The 18,753-nt window shown below is 40.9% G+C and overlaps 1 protein-coding gene across 1 annotated transcript in view; it reads left to right on the forward strand.

Moving 5' to 3' along the window:
* Window positions 1-342: 342 nt before the first annotated feature.
* The window catches only part of LOC104058958 (tyrosine 3-monooxygenase), a 35,061-nt gene continuing 16,650 nt past the window's right edge, over window positions 343-18,753 (forward strand). The window contains exons 1-6 of the mRNA XM_009560550.2: window positions 343-540; window positions 1,456-1,630; window positions 4,757-4,845; window positions 7,795-7,862; window positions 10,594-10,644; window positions 15,069-15,214. Of these exons, the coding sequence (XP_009558845.2) occupies window positions 343-540; window positions 1,456-1,630; window positions 4,757-4,845; window positions 7,795-7,862; window positions 10,594-10,644; window positions 15,069-15,214 (727 nt within the window). The remainder of the gene's footprint in view (window positions 541-1,455; window positions 1,631-4,756; window positions 4,846-7,794; window positions 7,863-10,593; window positions 10,645-15,068; window positions 15,215-18,753) is intronic.

Consider the following 18,753-nt stretch of genomic DNA (forward strand, 5'->3'; position numbering starts at 1 on the left):
TTTCCAGGTTGAACAGCTTGCAGACACATTCAAACAGAGCAGGAGGGCCACACTTTGAAGTTACCCTGAGTAGGAGGGTTATCTTGGGCTCTAGCGTATATCCTACGCAGGCGGTTTCCCTTGATGTGTCTGGCATGGCTAACATAAATGTCCCTGCACCTAAGACAGTAGCAACCAGCTTGCTTCACTGCTGTCTGGGAGTTCTGATCACACCACCCACGTATATGTACTTCATCTCCAGTCCCACCATTTTCCCTGCCCATTGTTCTGGGAGAAGCACTCACATCCTCAGGCAGTTTCCACCCAACACCTGGCAACGGCAATCCACTCCCCTGTGTCCCAATGAAGACTGACTTGGTGGAAATCTCAGGCCAAAAGGAAGAGGCTGGCAAGGAGAAGGAGGTGCATGACATAGAGGCATTAAACAAGCGAGGCAACCTGGAATCCAACAGGGAGGATGGCAGAGCCACTCTCATCCTGACCCTCACCCTCTGCAATGTGAGGAAGACTGAGCTCTCTAAGGCAGCCAAAGTCTTTGAGGTATAGACTTCACAACTCCCTTCCTCCACTGAGCTCTCTCTTTTGTCCCTATTGTTTTCACCTCTCCCTCTTTGCATCTCCCCTTCTCTCACTCTTCTTCTGCTCCCTGCCTGTCTTACGCCACCACATCTCTTCCCCCTTTCTCATTGTCCCTGTTTTGCTAGAGCTGCTGAGAGAGGTTGACTGGTCTCTGTAGTTGAAGGGGTGTGCTCTGGAGAGAAGGAGCAGCTGGACACAGTCATTTAGAAAAAACACCGTTTTATGTAAGGGATGTTTAGAGCAAATATCAATCTATTATTTCTTTCTAGCAGTTGCGATGGTCAGCCACAACTAAAGAACAGGCCAGAATTTCAAGCACTCAGATTGTGAGGATGTTAGAAGCCAAAGAATATTCTTTGCATATTTGGCAGGAGATACAGAGACTACAAGAGCTGTAAACCATGCAGACATTATATATTCTGGGCACTTGAAGTATCTCTACCAGGTGCTCACTCTCATCTGTGAAAATGAATAACTCAAAAGAAAGTATTATATTTGTTTCTTATTTTTAATCATTTACAATTATTAGATTATGGTGTTATTATACATCAATAGGTATGCTTTCATTCTGCCAGGGTCTTAGGAGTTACTCAGCCACTCATTTGTTATTTCTACATAGATGAAATGCTATGGTAGACAGTATCTCATATTTCATTTCTATTTAGGTCTACCAAATTCTACAGTGCTTAGTCGTTAGCTCTGCTTGCATTTTAGTTCCTTCTAAATAGAGCATTACTGGGTTTCATTGTATAATATGTCTTTCTTGTTAAGACCTCCTTTAGTAATCTTTTAAGGATATTATGGAAGTGTATCTAGACTTGCCTTGATTTTCTGTCTTTGGAGAAGCTTCATCATATGAATATCTGGCTCTTGCAGATGTTTCAAACTCAGATCTGTCACTTCGAAACCAGACGAGCCAGAAAGCCCAAGAACTCTGCTGATGATCTTGACATTTTTGTTGAATGTGAAATTCACAGTGCTGATGTTAGCCTCCTTCTCACCTCCTTAAGGAGAGTAGCAGAAGATGTGAACGCTAGCAGACAAGAAAAAGGTAAGAAACACATGCATCTGTTAATACTGTTTTGTTTCTTTTTGGAGTAACTTTTTTTAGCATTAGCTTCATAATAGAAATGCGATCAGTCTGAAAAGCAGGTAAGCATGCATTCATTTTTCTTCACTGCATGATTATTTTCCCTGAATTGGGACCATTTTCATAGGTGTGGAAAGGTAGGCACTCCATCACAGCCAATGGAACTGAGACGGGAAAAGCATTCCAGCAAAAAGGGAAATGAGAAGGATAAAGCAGCAAAACAAGAAGCTGAGGGGAAACTCAAAATTCCTCAATGACAGGGAGATTGTGGGCTGAAAGCTGAGAGCTATGCAGAGAACTGACCACTCTGAGACGAGCACAGGCACTTGGTGGAAAAGCAGTGATATGGCAGATGGCCTGAATGTTCCATTTGCTTGTAGTGTTTTGTGTCCATTTTGTTTAAAGAAGCAGTAGCTGCCTGTTTATGTTGTCTACTACCATCTGTGTCCAGCAGTATAGTCTGCAGACAGATTGCTCCATCAGCAAAAAGAGCTAAATGCAACTGGCTTAAAGAAGTTTCTGGAGTGCAAGAGGGAGCGAGACCCAGCAGAAAGCCTGCAGGGCAGACTGGAGGAGCCAAGGGGTGAGAGTATTGTAGAGAACAGACCCATTGGAGTAACAGAGCATCAGGCATTTTCCTAGGCACCTGAAAAGCTTGTTTGGAGGCTGTGCTGGCTTCAAAGGTTGCATTTTAGGAACAGTATTTCACTTGGCAAAGTGCTGTAAGTGGCTACCCCACTGCCTGTGCTGTATTTCAGTCATCATCAGGGTGGAAAGTGACTTTGCCAGAGATGGGCTGGTATTTTACTTGTTCACAGGCTAATGATGGAAGACTTCTCATTCCAAGCTGTTATCAGGGACTGCAGGGATATCAAAAGGGTATCACTGTCTTGAGGGAAACTGGAGAGCCAAATTGCATTTTGGAGCTGATGCAGCATTTCTTTAAGATTTCCTTGGGAGATGAAACCTTAGTGCTCAGAAGTAGCAGCTGGTTTCAAGTGTGCTGGCACTGAGATCTACAATAAAAACAAAGGACTGTTACAGTAAGGTGTGTTTACAGTTAAAGCACATGAATATTAGGGACATAATGTTCTTCAGCTTTTCCTTTTACTTATGGTTTTAAACATCAGTTGTAAAAGTCATCAGACTTATTTTAGGTATAATATTGCTAGAATTAATATTCTTGGCACGCAAAAAAAAGCCTTTTCTGGGTGTGTCAGACCCCAGAATTCAGTAGTGCTGTAAGCAGTTCATCTGATTTCAAGATGAAAGGGTCAAAGAGTTGATATTTGTGGACTACAGAGACACCTTAGTTGCAGTCACGAGCAAGAAATGGGGATTAGAAGGTTTTGGCCTTCAAGCTGGTTGTGGTTTTGGTCCTGTTTAGATGAACTCAGGGGTGATAAAGTGTCAAAGGACTTTCAGCTCAGGTAGTCCCTAGGTCTAAGGTGGGTTAGTGGCCCATTTTACTTGTATATCTTATAGAAAAAACCTAGCTGCATCTCCATTTTTTAGTGGGGTTTGCAGATGCCTGTGAGACCATATTGGTAACTAAAAGATATCTAAGTTGTGTAAACATGCTTACTGGTCAGCAATTTTTTTACTGGGAAGATGCAAGCATGTACATTCTGGCTACCCCAACCCCTGTCACTCCAACTCCTGGATAAATCTATTTTTTTTCTATACGGACTTTTTATTCTTTTTTTCAGATTCTTTAAGTGAGCCAAACAGGCCTTCCCAGGCAGTTTGCTGAAGGGCACTGATGAGACAATGTCCTGCCCATAATGGCTTTAACCCAAATTAATTTGTACTCTGCTGAGAAAAGCAGTGATTACCTCTGCTTCTATGAAGCAGAGACAGATGCAGAAAATCTGGCATCTGTCAGCACTATCCCTGTTTTATTGGCTGCTTTCACTTCTTTGACCAGTCCAGGGTTTTGCCAGAGTCCTTCCTCCTCTCTCCTTTAGCCTGTCTGCCTTCTCACTGCACTAAGTAAGGCAAGATGTGTACTGGGACACATGCTGGAGGACTTCTGATCAGGTACAGGCTTTGAGGAGATACAGCCAGAGATGGCAGGACAGGCATTTGCACGCAGAACCATTAGCACAGCCAAAGATAGGCTCAATAAAAAATTCTGGGTAGACTTAAGGCATCTGTCAGACTAGTACTATTTCCTTCTTGTTGCAGAATTGGACATAACTGCATGAAAGAACAAGAATTTCCCATTGGTGTGTATTTGTAGCCTTGTACCTTTGTAAAATGGCTGTGCCTGGATATAACTAGCTAAATTCAGTACTGAGGTGCCCGGTCTTCTCCTGTCAATTATGAGATTAAGGTGACCCCAAACACACCTTATCTGAGCTGTAACACACTAAGCCTGACCACGGTGTCATTCTGACCTCAGAAAACAGTATTAACTTAGTATTTTTGCAGTTGTTTTTTGAATTAATTAGTTATAAATGCTGGCAATTAAATTAAGAAAGGTACACTTTATATTCAGTTTAGTCACTTGAAGGGAAGGCAACAGTTTGGAAATCCAGCTAATGCTAAAATATTTTTTTTGGTGAAAAAAATGAAAAAGAGACAGAAGGAAAAAACTTGAAGCCAAGGTACTTCTTGGTCTGTTTTGTCTCTAGAAATGTCATGTTTTCCTTTAAAAAGTTGTTTTAATTTTTAAAGGTATGAGAATCTATGACTATTTTTAGACAGGATAAAAAATATTTTTTAAAATAAAATATATGGAAATATATTTGTTGTGCTGTGTTAAACTGAACATCTAGTTAGGCCTAAGAGGAAATGTTTTTACCTTTAAAAAATGTTTCTACTAATTAAAACTAAGAGATTATCTTTGCAAGTTAGTTTCAGTTAACGTTTCATTCAGTCTGCCGGTTTGTTCAGCAAACAAAATAAATTACTGACATATAGTGACACTTAAGCATGAATATTCATAGATATTGATGAAAAGAAAGCTTGTAATCTTTAGCACAACTTTTATTTTCCATGTATTTTAAAGAATTATTATTTTAGAAATTAAATTTAAAAAATATTTGATCCCATCTCATTTAACCCTCATTGCTTTCACTCCAGTGCCTTGGTTCCCCAAAAAAATCCAAGATCTGGACAAATGTCACCATCTGATCACTAAGTACGATGCCAATTTGGACCATGGTCACCCTGTAAGTTTAATGTCACTATTATTTCTTTTAACTTAGTAATGAGAAAATCTTATATGTCCAGATTCACCATGGTACTTACGACTAACATCAGACACATGCTGAAGTCATTTTGATATTCTTTAGTTTGAGTTTATATTTCATGGTTTCGTTTTAAAAAATGTCGTTTATTGTTTTTGTCGCCGATATACTTGAAGTAAGGATCGTAATGAGGACAAATGGTAAAGAGCTGGTCACTAATAAGCACCAGCTCCTCAGATCCCATGGAAGGGAATATTATATGTAAACTCACAAAAATTGTCTAGACAAAAAGTACAATAAATACATGGCAGAATTGGCTAAGTGATATAATACCCAAACTGAGATTTAAATGTGACACGAGAAGCTCAAAAGATCTAGTGATTTCAGTTGAGGTAAGCATCTTAAGTTTAATTAGGAAACAAGTTGGAAAGATTATAATCCCAATTTACATCTGACTTTCGCACGGTCTTTGGAGCCAGAATTTTGGCAGTATTTGTTGATAGTACTTTGCAAAATATCATTAGAATGTTTGTGATGGGCTTTTCCTTAGATTCAGACAATAGAAAAAAGGCTTTACTCACAGGAGTTACTCATAATAGTTATTATTAGCAGTTTTGTGCATCTACTCTTAGCCTTGATGTAAGCAGAAACTCCAGAGAAAGAAGAGGAAAAAAGCACTGTGGAGTCCTGCTCTAGTGATGCTGAGAAAAACCAACCAAACAGTAATTTCTCATCAATTTTTTCCAGCTTTAGTACAGATGAGGTATGAGTTAGATACAGACAAATAAGGGATTCCAAAGGCCATTTACTGACTGACAAGGTAGGCCACAGAATTGTGAAGTGTTCTGCCACGCATCACATAGAAGTGAAGCATGAAAGGAAAAAACCCCACAGGCTTTGTGCTAGAAAAGGTGAAGAATATTTAGATGGATGCCAACAGAATGAACAAGATTTTGTCATTCATTACTCTAAATGTCTGAATTCTATTCAGACCCTTTTATTAACCCACACAACGTTAATGTTGCTAGCTATGCACAGTTCTGTGTGGGACGAGAAACCTTTCCAAGTCTATCTTTCATTTTTGAGAATCACTTAGTAAACTATAATGCACTAGGAGAGCTTCATATCGTCCTTAGCGGGCCATCTTTCCTCCTTCCTCACATCTTTCCAACAGAAAAAATCCAAGTTTTTCTCATTTTCCTGAGCTGGCTCTGAGGCTGTTTCTCACGAGATAAATGCATGCACATTGGGAATTCTTTGAATTGTACTAAGTTCCCTTCCTAGTCTGCCGAAGAGAAGGTGTGAGCACTGAAGAGGATGAGAGAAAGCACCAATGGTGCAGGGTTACTGAAGTACTGAGAGGGGATAAATCTACACTCCAGAATGGAGTGTGATGTAGGAATACCTAAACTAGTTGGAAACCGGTTAGCTCAGGCACTGGAAATAATTTGTCTGAGGCAGGAGGGAGAACAAGGTGGGCTCATTTACTGTGCTAGTAAGAATGGCTCAAAAATGGTCAGGCTGGAGGAAAGTACCAAATTCGCTGATGTACAGTTGGCTCAGCAGAGATTTTGCATATGCATTTATTATCAAAGAAGCAATTTGGGCTGTACTCAGCTTCACTTAGTTCATTACCATCTTTTTAATGGCCAGAAAAGCAAACCAATAACACCGTGACACTGATCTCTGGGCCACACTAACATTGGCTGCAGTGGTCCCCCAGGAATGCTCCTGATGTTCAGAGGGTGGGTACAGAGCCTTGGGAAGAGCAAGGGTAAAGATGAGAGCTCACAGCATCAACGCTTGTCTGGCCCGATGGCTTTTCCATGCGTTTTGTATGAACTTGCTACAGTTATGGCAAAGCAGGGGTGGCATCTGAATGCACATGTTATCCATAACGTATGACTAAAATAAACATGCTGTCAAGATCCAGTTCTTTCCTCAGATTTAAGTACTCATTAATCACAGTATTATTCGTATTATGGCTACACTGAAGATTATGTGAATAAACCTAAGGGAGAAATTTGGCTTGTAGTATGCAAAGTGGCTCCAGTAAATTCTGAATACTTTAGACTAATAAATATTTGTATAGTGATGCAGATCAATGCTGCTTTGTGAGTTATATTAGTAATATAGGGCCAAATTTCAGATTTTTTTCCTATTATGAATAATGTAAAATTCAAAGGACTTTGATCCCATACTCCTACTCATATTTAATAGCTGGAGAAACCCGCTTGAAGCTCAGCTTCTAGTAAACACGAAGAGGGCAAAAAATCCTTTCCGGTATTAAGTAAGTAAACTACCCCTCTAAACAGATACCATCAAATCTGTCTTTATTATAACATGATAAATGGTCAATGAGCTGAAAGCCTGTAACTTCTACAGATTAAGTGGTGACTTTAATGATTTCTAGCCAGTGAGGAAGCCTTCTTCACCCAAAGCATAGGGTATTGTGCAAGCACCGTGAACTTTGTCTGCCAAAGTGGTATTAGGCTTGGTACTATTATGTTCCTTGCAGCCCTGTATTGCAAAATCTTGTGCTTAGGACAGGAAGGAAACTAATCAGAGAATCAGCTTTTCCCCAGCAGAAGTGGCACCCCTATTTCAATCCCATTTTTAATGTGATTTGCATTTAAATTTAACTGTAAGTGTAATGATTTGTGATATAATGTTTCTGAACAACTCTAAAACCTTCCCACCAAGCCATGTTACTTCCATTTCTGGTCACAGTGCTCAAATTTTCATGAAAATGTCACTGATTCAACTCAGTGTAGACTTTGGCTTACCGTGTTCACAAGGTTCATGACTCATTCCCTCAGAGAAACCAACCTGTCTGAGGCCTAGGCTTTCTGAATGGTTCTGTTAGCAAATATGTTTATGCCAGCGAATCTCTCTTAACATAAATATTTTTCATATTATTTTCTCATTTAGGGATACGCTGACCTGGAGTATAAGAAAAGGAGGGAATTCTTTGCTGACCTTGCCTTTAATTACAGATCGTAAGTACAAGGCTGCTGAAAAGAGACTTCAGCAGTCCACATGTGCTTTCAAACACCTTCATGTGCAAGAAATACCATGGGCTTAATCTTTTGTTGATGTATCAAAATAGGTTATTTTTTATAAATTCAGCCACAGAAGCTTTCACTTGATACAAAACAGACTTTTTCCACAACATAGTAAATATATCTTAGAATAAAAATCTTAAGATTGTGTTCACATCTCCTTTGGTGCTACGTAGAGGTGATTTCTGAATATGAGTCTTTCATTTCAGTTTTGCAGTTCCTTTTAGGACTAGCTCCTGAGCTGAGGCTAATCTTTTTCAGGGAACGATAAGAAACAATGTTTAGGAATGTATTTTTGACATAGAAAAGCAATTTGAAATAATTTTTGTTATTTGTTTGACAAAATGTCTCTAGCCATTTACATTAGCTACTTAAAACCTAAAAACCTCTCAGGTCTCGTGTAGGTGATTAAAAAAGTTTCTGCATTTATGTATAAACTTTCACCAGAATCACACTGCTGTCTGACAGAGTCAATCAGATGTATAGGTAGAACTGGTTGTGAATTGTCAGCCTCATGGTGTCCAAGAACTGGTGAAATCTCCCATGTCTTGAGACACTTCTGTTTAAGCACTGTTTTCTCACTGCCACCATACAGAAATGCACAAACAGTCCAAGCAGGAACAGGTATCCTGGGAACAGTACAGGGACACTGCTTGGTTGTCAAGGCAGGCAAAGGCACAGCTAGAACTGAATTTGGCAAAGGATGCAAAAAATAATAAGAAGGGCTTCTACAGGTATGTCAGCCAGAAAAGGAAGGTCAAATAAAGTGTGCACCTGATGATAAGTAGACTGGCAAGCTGGTAGCAATGGACAAGGAAAAGGCTGAAGTAGTCAACAATATTTTTGCCTCAGTCTTCTCTGGCAATCTCTCTTCCGACACCTCTCAAGTGGATGGATGACTAGATAGTGCCTGGGAGAGCAAAATCCCTCCCACTGTAAGAGAAGATCAGGTTCATGACCACCTGGGGAATCTGAATATATGTAAGTCTATGGGCCTGGATGAGATCCTTCTCACAGTCCTGAGGCAATTGACTTATGTAGTTGCCAAGTCACTCTCCATTTCTCTAAATTGGAGAGTTATGGATCTGATAGGTGGACTCTTCAGTGGATAAGAAATTGGTTGATGGTCACATCTAGAAAGCAGTTGTTGACAGCTAAATGTCTGGATGGAGAAGGATGACAAATGGTGTCCCTCAGGAGTCTGTATTGGGACCAGCATGGTTTAATATCTTCATCAATGACATAGACAGTGAGATTGAGTGCACCTTCGGCAAGTTTGCAGAGCACACCAAGATGCGTGGTGCGGTTGACATGTCTGAGGGATAGGATGCCATCCAGAGGGATGAGGAAAGGCTTGAGAATTGCACCCCTGTGAACTTAATGAGCTTCAACAAGGCCAAGTGTAAGTTCCTGCACCTGGATTGGGGCAGCTCCTGGTATCAATACATGTTGGGGGTGGAAGGGATTGAGAGGAGCCTTGCAGAGATGGACATGAGGGTACTGGTGGATATACAGTTGGACATGAGCTGGCAATGTGACCTCACAGCCCAGAATACCAACCATATCCTGGGCTGCATCAAAAAAGCATGGGTAGCAGGTCAGGAGTGGTGATCCTGCCCCTCTACTGCACTCTGGTGAGACCCCACCTGGAGTATTGTGTTCAGCTCTGGTGCCCTCAGCACAAGAAAAGCATAGACCTGTTGGAGCTGATCCAGAGGAGGGTCACAAAAATTATCAGAGGGATAGAACACCTCTCCTGTGAAGACAAGCTGAGAGAGTTAGGGCTGTTCATCCTGAATAAGAGAAGGCTTCAAGGAGATGTTGCTGCAGCCTTTTGATACTTAAAGAGGGCCTATAATAAAGATGGGGACAAAATTTTCAGCAGGGCTTGTTGTGATAGGGCAAGGGATGATGGCTTTAAACTAAGAGAGGTTAGATTCAGACTAGATACAAGGCAGATATTTTTTACAGTGAGGGTGGAGAAACACTGGAACAAGTTGCTCAGAGAACTAGTAAAAACTCCATGCCTGGAAACCTTCAAGGCCAGGTTGGACAGGGCTCTGAGCAACCTGGTCTAGTTGAAGATGTCTTTGTTTACTGCTGGAGGGCTGTACTAGATACCTTAAAAGTCCCAAATCATTCTATGATTCTATGATATATCACAGCTAGCACAGCACAAAAGCACACACTGAACAGACTCAGAGCTACTGAAGAAGCAAGAATCATGAAGAGAAGTTGAGCCATCAGAGAAGTTAGTGATAACCATACAGCATGTGTCTGGGCAAGTCTCATGCCTTTATGAATGCTTCTTTGTGATGATGCTGTACTAATCACATCCTTCAGGGACAGACCCTTCATGCACACACTGTGTTTTGGTTGCTATATTGCCTCCAGCAGAGGTAAGGGTAAGACTGAGGGCCATTTTTTTCTTCTCTAAAGTAGAACATGGCTCCCTTCCTTACCATGTCCATCTGTTTCCTCCTCACACTGGAACAGTGGAGAAAATGCACATGAGAGCCTTTAAAGGCAAAGAATTTGTAAATTATGTACTATTTTACTGTTTCTGTCTTCATTACAGCAAGTATTCATGGTGTAGGGAAAGAAAATACTTGGAAACTGAACTTGAAACCTCTTTAGACACATACATTATTTACTTTCTTCATTACAGAGGAGACCCTTTGCCTGGCATCGAGTACACAGAGCAGGAAACCGCAACTTGGTGAGTCTGTTACTTAAACTCCAACTCCTGGGTCATTCCACTGCAGTCTAAGGAAAGACTGGCAATGTGAGACAGTTACAACATTTTAAAACTATATTTATCCACCTCAAACTTTACTCCTTGGTTAAGTGTTTCCTTTTGGTTGTTTCTTTTGCAGAAAGCCAGTCTTAGGGCTGGTCTTAACTGTTCACTTTGTAGAGCAAAATGCATTTTCCTGGCCATGTCTCTGCCTGTCAATCGCACCAAGATATCAGAAGACAGAAAACACCTGGAGCCTATAGTATAACTTCTTGTAACTGACCTCGGATTCACTACAGTATGGTGGTGACAGAAAGATCATCTTTCCAAATCTGTCACCAGGAGAAAATGCCCACTTGCAGGATGGAAGTTCAGTAATAGAATGTGGCTAATCCAATGTTCATAGGACAGACCAGCCTCGCTCGTTCCTCCACAAGTGTTCATTGCTGTTCACCTAAATAGGTTTAATTCTCTCAAAATGAAGGTAAAGGAAGTTTTGGACTGCTCTTCTGAGATATGCTACTTACACTATAAAAAGGCCTCTAATCATAGAATCACCAGGTTGGAAAGGACCCATTAGATAATCGAGTCCAACCATTCCTAACACTCCCTTAAACCATGTCCCTAAGCACTTCATCCTTAAACACCTCCAGGGAAGGTGACTTGACCACCTCCCTGGGCAGCCTGTGCCAGTGCCTGATGACTCTGTGAAGAATTTTTTTCTGATATCCAGCCTGAACCTTCCCTGGTGGAGCTTCAGGCCACTCCCCCTTGTCCTGTCCTCAGTCACTTGGGAGAGGAGGCCAGCTCCCTCCTCTCCACAACCTCCTTTCAGGTAGTTGTAGAGAGCAATAAGGTCTCCCCTCAGCCTCCTCTTCTCCAGGCTAAACAACCCCAGCTCTCTCAGCCGCTCCTCATAAGACTTGTTCTCCAGCCCCCTCACCAGCTTCGTTGCTCTTCTCTGGGCACGCTCCAGAGCCTCAACATCCTTCTTGTGGTGAGGGGCCCAGAACTGAACACAGTACTCAAGGTGCGGTCTCACCAGTGCCGAGTACAGAGAGAAAATAACCTCCCTGGACCCGCTGGTCACACCGTTTCTGATACAAGCCAAGATGCCATTGGCCTTCTTGGCCACCTGGGCACACTGCTGGCTCACGTTCAGTCGGCTGTCAACCATTACCCCCATGTCCTTCTCCTCTGTATAGCTCTCCAGCCACTCTTCCACCAGTCTGTAGCACTGCATAGGGTTGTTGTGCCCCAAGTGCAGGACCTGGCATTTGGCCTTGTTGAACCTCATGCCATTGGCCTCAGCCCAGCAGTCCAGCCTATTAAGATCCCTTTGCAGAGCCTCCCTACCCTCCAGCAGATCCACACTTCCACCCAGCTTAGTGTCATCTGCAAACTTGCTTAGGGTGCACTCAATGCCTTCATCCAGGTCATTGATAAAGACATCGTGAAGTGATATAATGCCATGTGAAGTGATGGCAATTTACTTTTACATGAATGCAGCAATTCTTTATTCAGGTTATGTTTCTCCTGAAGATTTGCCACTCGAAATAAAACCCCCAAAACCCAAAAAATGAATCAACCAACAAAACAATATCGGTTCAATTCAAAGTGTATTTGTAGACTTTATGTGAAATATGTGTCAGATTTGAAAGAAAGCACAGTTCTTATTTCATCTGCCTCTGTTTCCACTTTCTCCCATTAGATTTTTAACTGTGGAACTGAAAAAGCTAGAGCTTAAGTGATTTGCCCAGAATTATACACAAAGTTAATGTCAATGCCAGGAGTTAAATCCATACACTAGAATACTCACGCCAGAAACTCAGCCACAGGGCCATCCCATCTTTTTCAGTGATTATTTTCTTTTAAATAGAATCTACTGTGCCACAGAAATCTTGATGGGTGTTGCCTACAACCACATAGAAGTCCTGTATCCAACTCATCCATTTTTATTAAGATCAAATAGGCTTTTATAGCATCTTTCAATTGTCAAAGACTGATGGTCAGTGTCACACTCATGATCGCTACCATCAGCCAAAAATCTTGGCATAGGGTGGTGTGTGGGAATGTCATATTTAAGAAAATTTAATTTTGTGTTCTTTCCTGTTTTTCCCTTTTAGCTTCCAACTTCTGTCATTCCAGCCATTCTCCATCTAGAGTTAGTCCTCTTGTGGTAACAGAAAAGGTCTTTAAAGGAGTATCTGCCCATTTCCCCAAAAAGCCAACCCCAGCAGCCCAAGTTGACTTGTTATGTAAAGCTGTTTCCAAAATTAGACCTCCCAATGGTTATCACAGCCCCCAGGGGCTTTGCCCGGAGGTCAGCTGCATTACAGCACAATTTAATTGAGCACTGTGCAGTTGAACAGGAAATTTGAAGCACAGACTAAATTCCCTTGGTATTCACTCTGCAGAGTTGTTGGATGCCTTCAGTTTGTAGCAACATGGTTATAAAAATGAAAACTAATCAAGTGAAGAAATATGACTTTCAGAAAACAGAGGGGACAGATGATTTGAGTTTCTGTTTTCAAGCAGGCTTCTTGGAAGGCCTAAAATGAAGCAGTCATAGAAGACATCTTATGTATAAAAGCTATATAAGAAAAAGGGAGAAGGTAGGCCAAAATTACGGATATTCACCTGTCACATTTTTATAATGAAGCTGAATAGTGCCACATTTTTTCTAGAAGAATAAGGAAATTTATAAAAATAAAGTCATTGCTTTTAAATTCTTTCAAGCGGCTGGCTCTATCCTCCATCACGAGGCTCCTTTCTAGAGTATCTCATGGACTGCATTTTCAGCAGTTTCTCTTTCCATCTCTGGACTGAACTAGCATCAAGCAGTAGCTTAATGATCCTTTGAGTGATAGCACCTCCATTTAGTGAGGCATTACACCTGTTTGAGACACTGCATTAGGACAAACTAAATAGTCGTCTGGAAAAATCTGCTACTCTATTGACTTTGGAGTGAACTTAGATGATTGCCTTAGAGGTACATAGAGAGGAGAGACATGTTGGATAATTCATCACTAGTCTTTGAGACAGCCTACACTTCTGTAGTAATCAATGTTTGGACACACAGTAGAATGATGCTTTGGTAAAAGAGACCATATGTGCAGAAAAGTAAACAAGGCTGCCCTTTCTAGACTCCAGTCTGGGGATGAACTGTGTACTGGTTCAGATCCTTTGCAATCCCACTGAAGTCAGTAGTATTCTGTGGGGAAATAAGCCAGGGCAACATTTGAACTCTAGTCCTCCTCATTTTTTCCTAATTCTTCCATGGAAATGGCCCAGTCTCCTGTGGCTTTTGCAATAATGACAGCAGCCACTGTTTCCCTCTATTCTTTTAGGGGTTTTTTTTTCCCTCTAACATTTTCCTCCCCCCACTTCATTCTGGTTCATTATTCCCACACTGCGGAAGACATTTGTACAAATGAAGAGAACCATTACTGGAGACTGGCTATCACTTCCATAGCAACAATAGCATCACAAAAAAAAATACAATACAAAAACAACAAAAGGTCATTTTCTGTAGGCAGCATTTCCAAGAATGATCTCAATTTTCATAAAACAATGTTTATAAAATTGTTTAACACCCTAGGGCCATGTCTGAACAAAAATAACCATTTCTATAAGCTTCTTTGCCATCCTTTTACTACTTGTTTATTTTGCAACAGCTAAATATATTCCAAACCACAGCTCTAAATCCAAACACCATCAAGTTTGGGAGAAGCTTGAAACCTGTGCCCAAAACTGGTTATATACAATTTTCTTCATCCACTCTCTTTTTGTATAACGGGGTAAATGCTTCAAGAAATTGGCATGTCTTTCAATTATGTAGTCCATGCCAGGCATTTTGAACTGCAAAAGTATGAACCTCTTTGCCTGTCCAGATGTTACTCTTCAGTATCAGAAAAAGTGTTTTTCTAGGAGGAGGTTTGTAAGAATCAAATACAGGCTACGCTTCAGCGTGGAGATGGAGATAGAGGGACTGGCATTTCAAGTTGTACGCTAGCATAGAGAGGGAGAGAATACCTCACTTATTCCATCCCTAAAATGCACAACATAGAGCCACAGCCTCAGCTTTCTCCATGGGCTTTCCCTGGCACCTCCAACACCCTTATCCTAAGGATGAAACACTTCTGAATCAGGATTAGAGTCCTTAAAGGTGGGTGAGAAAGGGATAAACTGGATTTGTTTAACAGCATCCACCTTCTGAAGAAGTGAAACAAAAACCCCTTATGTTTGCTACATCCATGGAGGCATGATCTTCCAAACACCAAGTGTCCTGACTTCAGATTTTCAGGAAGTTGCCTATGCTGGAGGGGCTTCTGTGAATTTGTAGATAGGGCAGAGAAGTACTGCTTTATTGAGGTGGGTCACGCTCTATGGCTTTCGCTTTACAGGAGAGAAGTCTACAGGAAGCTGAGCAGCCTTTACCCTACCCATGCCTGTTCACAGTACCTGGATGCTTTCCAGCAGCTGGAGAAATACTGTGGCTACCAAGAGGATAACATACCTCAACTTCAGGACGTCTCCAGATTTTTAAAAGGCCAGTCATTATGAACCATGGCCTAATCTAGAGTTTCATGGATATAGCCACAGAGTTCCCTTGTGCAAGATGAGTGTAACAGAGGACATTAATACCCGACATATTCAGAGTCCAAGCTGTAAGTTTGTATTTGCTCTGGGAGTGGATGCAGTTGGTGTAGCACTAACCAGACAATTCAGACACTAACAGCAGCACACTGCTCAGCATGACTTCTACACACAGGTTTTCTGTGGCTGTATTTTGTGCCTCTATAGCGACACTGCTACTAAGACCCAAACACAAGCGCATACCTCTCAAGCTCACTTTTTTCTGATCCTTGAGACAGGATGGCAATATGTGCTAGAGGAAATGATTTCCAGGAGGTCCTGCTAGTCAGTCATCAGCTGCCTTGAAACAGCACTGTTTCTTTCTGTCTCTATGGCCCCATTGCCACACTAATCTATTTTGTACCTACTATAAGAGAGCAGAAAGGCTGTGTGCTAGTCTTTAAATGCAGAAGATATGGCTTCAGGTGAAAGGACACATAAGATTGGAAGGCTGACCTACCTGCTGTTAGCTGAGGGCTGAGTAGCAAGGGGCAGGAGTGGAAGGGAGCCTGCATTATTTTTACAAGGCCACAAGCTGCATGGATTTCTAGGGCCAGATGCTTTGTGTCAGCCAGCGGATTTCCTACCATTATCAGAATGACTGAAGAAAGGCAGTCTTTAAAGCCTCCTTTCTCTTTCTCAGCCATGAGGAGGTGCACCAGAGAGGAAGACAGCTGACCACTATGGTGAAATAAATAATAAAAAGTATGGTCTAACTTTAAATATTAATTTTAAATACTACAATCAGGAAATCAAGTGACCTGCTCCATGTATCGATAAGTAATGCTAGTAAGCTTGAATAAGCTTTCAGTTGCTGAAGAGTATTCTAAGACATTGCCATTTTTAGGGAAGATTAAGTTGTTTGATGACAAAGTCTTTATTGCACCTTTAGTGTAAGGGAAGGGAGGCATATGAAAACGATCTCTCATAAACACTATCACATCCAGCTGTAGGAATTTTTCTGTGTCTGCATTACTTTTTCATGTATTTTCCCTTCTATTCAACTATCCATCTTACTTCCCTCCTGAAGTAACTAGGCTGATAATTATCTTTTCTCATGAAGTAGTTGATCTCATCTTATCTCATTTACAAAAGGAAGCTCAAGAAATCATGTGTTTTGATTTAATTCCCATAGATATTAATATTCTTTAAGCAAATCATGTGATTTCAAAATGGGAGAATAATGTAAGAATAACACGTCATAGTGCTATTTGTATTTCTCATATTGGTTGTCAGGATTTGATTGCCTGGAGTCTAGGCCAGCTCACTTCTTTTGTAGACGCTGTTTCTAAATTTTCTTTATGCCATACAGATTGTTGTAAGAAAAAAAAGGCAAAACCCCAAACCAAACAGTAAAAATAGTAATTCTGAAAATTCAGCTAATGGAAATATGTTCACAATGAGTTTCAACTCATCTACTATAAACACGGGTTGTCTAGTGTAAGCTAATTGTCCAAACTAATCTGACTGGGAATAAAAATATTTTATTGTGTCCTGGAACAGATGTCTAAGGAAAGTGCAAAGAGTGGCTCTCAGAAACACTGCTTCTACTCTTCTTAACTGGATTACTTTAGCCTACAGGCTTTATAAAACATTATGCATTAATGGAACAAAATTTGTTCAAAAGAACAGTGTTCACAACTAGTAAGAATTAAGAGCAAGTAGATATTCGAGTCCCGTTACACGGGGCTTTGAACTGATGTCTTACTTGCCTTCAATGATTCCGTCTAATAAGGTCAGTTCACTATGCATAATACTTTCTAGAATAGCATGAAGACTGACATTATTGCAAGGTCCCTTTGTAATGAACTCAATCTGATGCAGAAGCATCTGCATGGTCTGTAAAATCGGTGTTAAAGGCAGTCTCATGACAAGCAGCCACTGGGTGAGGGTATGATTTATAAGGAGTTCTTCTGATTAATTACTGACTTGGGTGGCTTTTACCACCAGTGTCAGCAAGGAATTTTTACTCCTTACAAGTCATCAATCAGCTGTGTGCTTAGGCTCTTTATTGTGTTACAGATGTGCAGTGCTCAACTGAAAACTCCTTGAGCAAACTATAGGCTTGATGTGTCTCCCAAAATTCATTGGCATACAGTGGATGTATTTCAACTATAGCCTACGTGGAGATGCATAGCGTAGTTCCTCCTGTCACTGATTTGTTCTAGGAGAGCCCCAACCCATCCCATTCTCCCACTTAAGATATAAGTCCCTCTGCTAAATACATCCTCTAAGGACTGGACCGTTTTTTTAGCATGTGTAATGATAAGACTTTGTACAGAAGAGAATGGAATAGAATGGAATGGAATAATAGATTAGACTAGTCTAGACTAGAATATTTCAGTTGGAAGTGACCTATAAGGATCATCTAGTCTAGCTACCTGACTAATTCAGGGCTGACCAAAAGCTGAAACATGTTTTTAAGGGTCTTGAACACTGACAGCTTGGAGCATCGAGCATCTCTCTGGAAAGCCCGTTCCAGTGTTTGAGCACCCTCTTGGTAAAGAACATTTTCTAATGTCTAGTTTAACTGCCCACTGGCACAGCTTTGAAAAAAACCCCTTGGGGTAGCTCTGAATAGGACAAACTACATGGATGCAGAGAGACGGAGGGACATTCTTCAGAGGAAGTGGGCACGTTATAACCAGCCAGCACAGCCAGATAAACTTCCATCTTTTCTTTCGCTCAGAAGTATCTGTGAACTCACACAAGAAATTCCTTTTGACCTCAATACAAGTTGAACTACAAGATCTGTCTAGTTTTACCTTACCTGCTAGTGAGGTTGGTTTGAACAGAAATAAACTCTATATAAGTATTTCATAATTATTTGAAGGGAATATAAATGGTTAATCATGTGACCATTTAACACAGCAATTGTTTTTCTAAAGAATTAACTAGATGAACCTAGGCACATCGTTCTTTCTAGGAAAGATGTTTGGATTTAGGCATTCATTGTCCTCCACAGCTGGAAGAAATTACAGACAGTGAACTCAAGAAAGCTCATAGTACAATGCACAGGCCTGTATACAGGAGGATTTTAGGACAAGAATTAAGACTTACAGATCACTTTAGGTTAACTTCTCAAGACCTTCTCTTCAACTCATTTTGATTTCAGAGAACTTTGGGCAGCGGGTCCAAAAAACTGCACCTCAAATTCTCTACTTTTTGCTGATTTTATTGCAAAGTAGCAAAATAGAAGTTCAGATTTTGCAGACATTACCTTCGGTAAATAACTTTTTCCTATGGCTTTTCAAGGCAACTGGCCCAGTCTGTTCCATCAGCAGACTGTCTGATTCACTGTCCTATATTTAAAAGGGCATCTCAGGGAACATAAGCTGCAATTTTCATTTTCCCCCCTGCTCCTCCAACATGGATGCTAAAGCAATATAAATTTCCCTAGACTCTTTCACAGTCCTTCCAAAACTGAGTTACTTAGGGCTTGGTTCTCGTCTG

This window comes from Cuculus canorus, chromosome 1 (assembly GCF_017976375.1).
Source record: "Cuculus canorus isolate bCucCan1 chromosome 1, bCucCan1.pri, whole genome shotgun sequence".
In the NCBI taxonomy this organism is placed as follows: domain Eukaryota; kingdom Metazoa; phylum Chordata; class Aves; order Cuculiformes; family Cuculidae; genus Cuculus; species Cuculus canorus.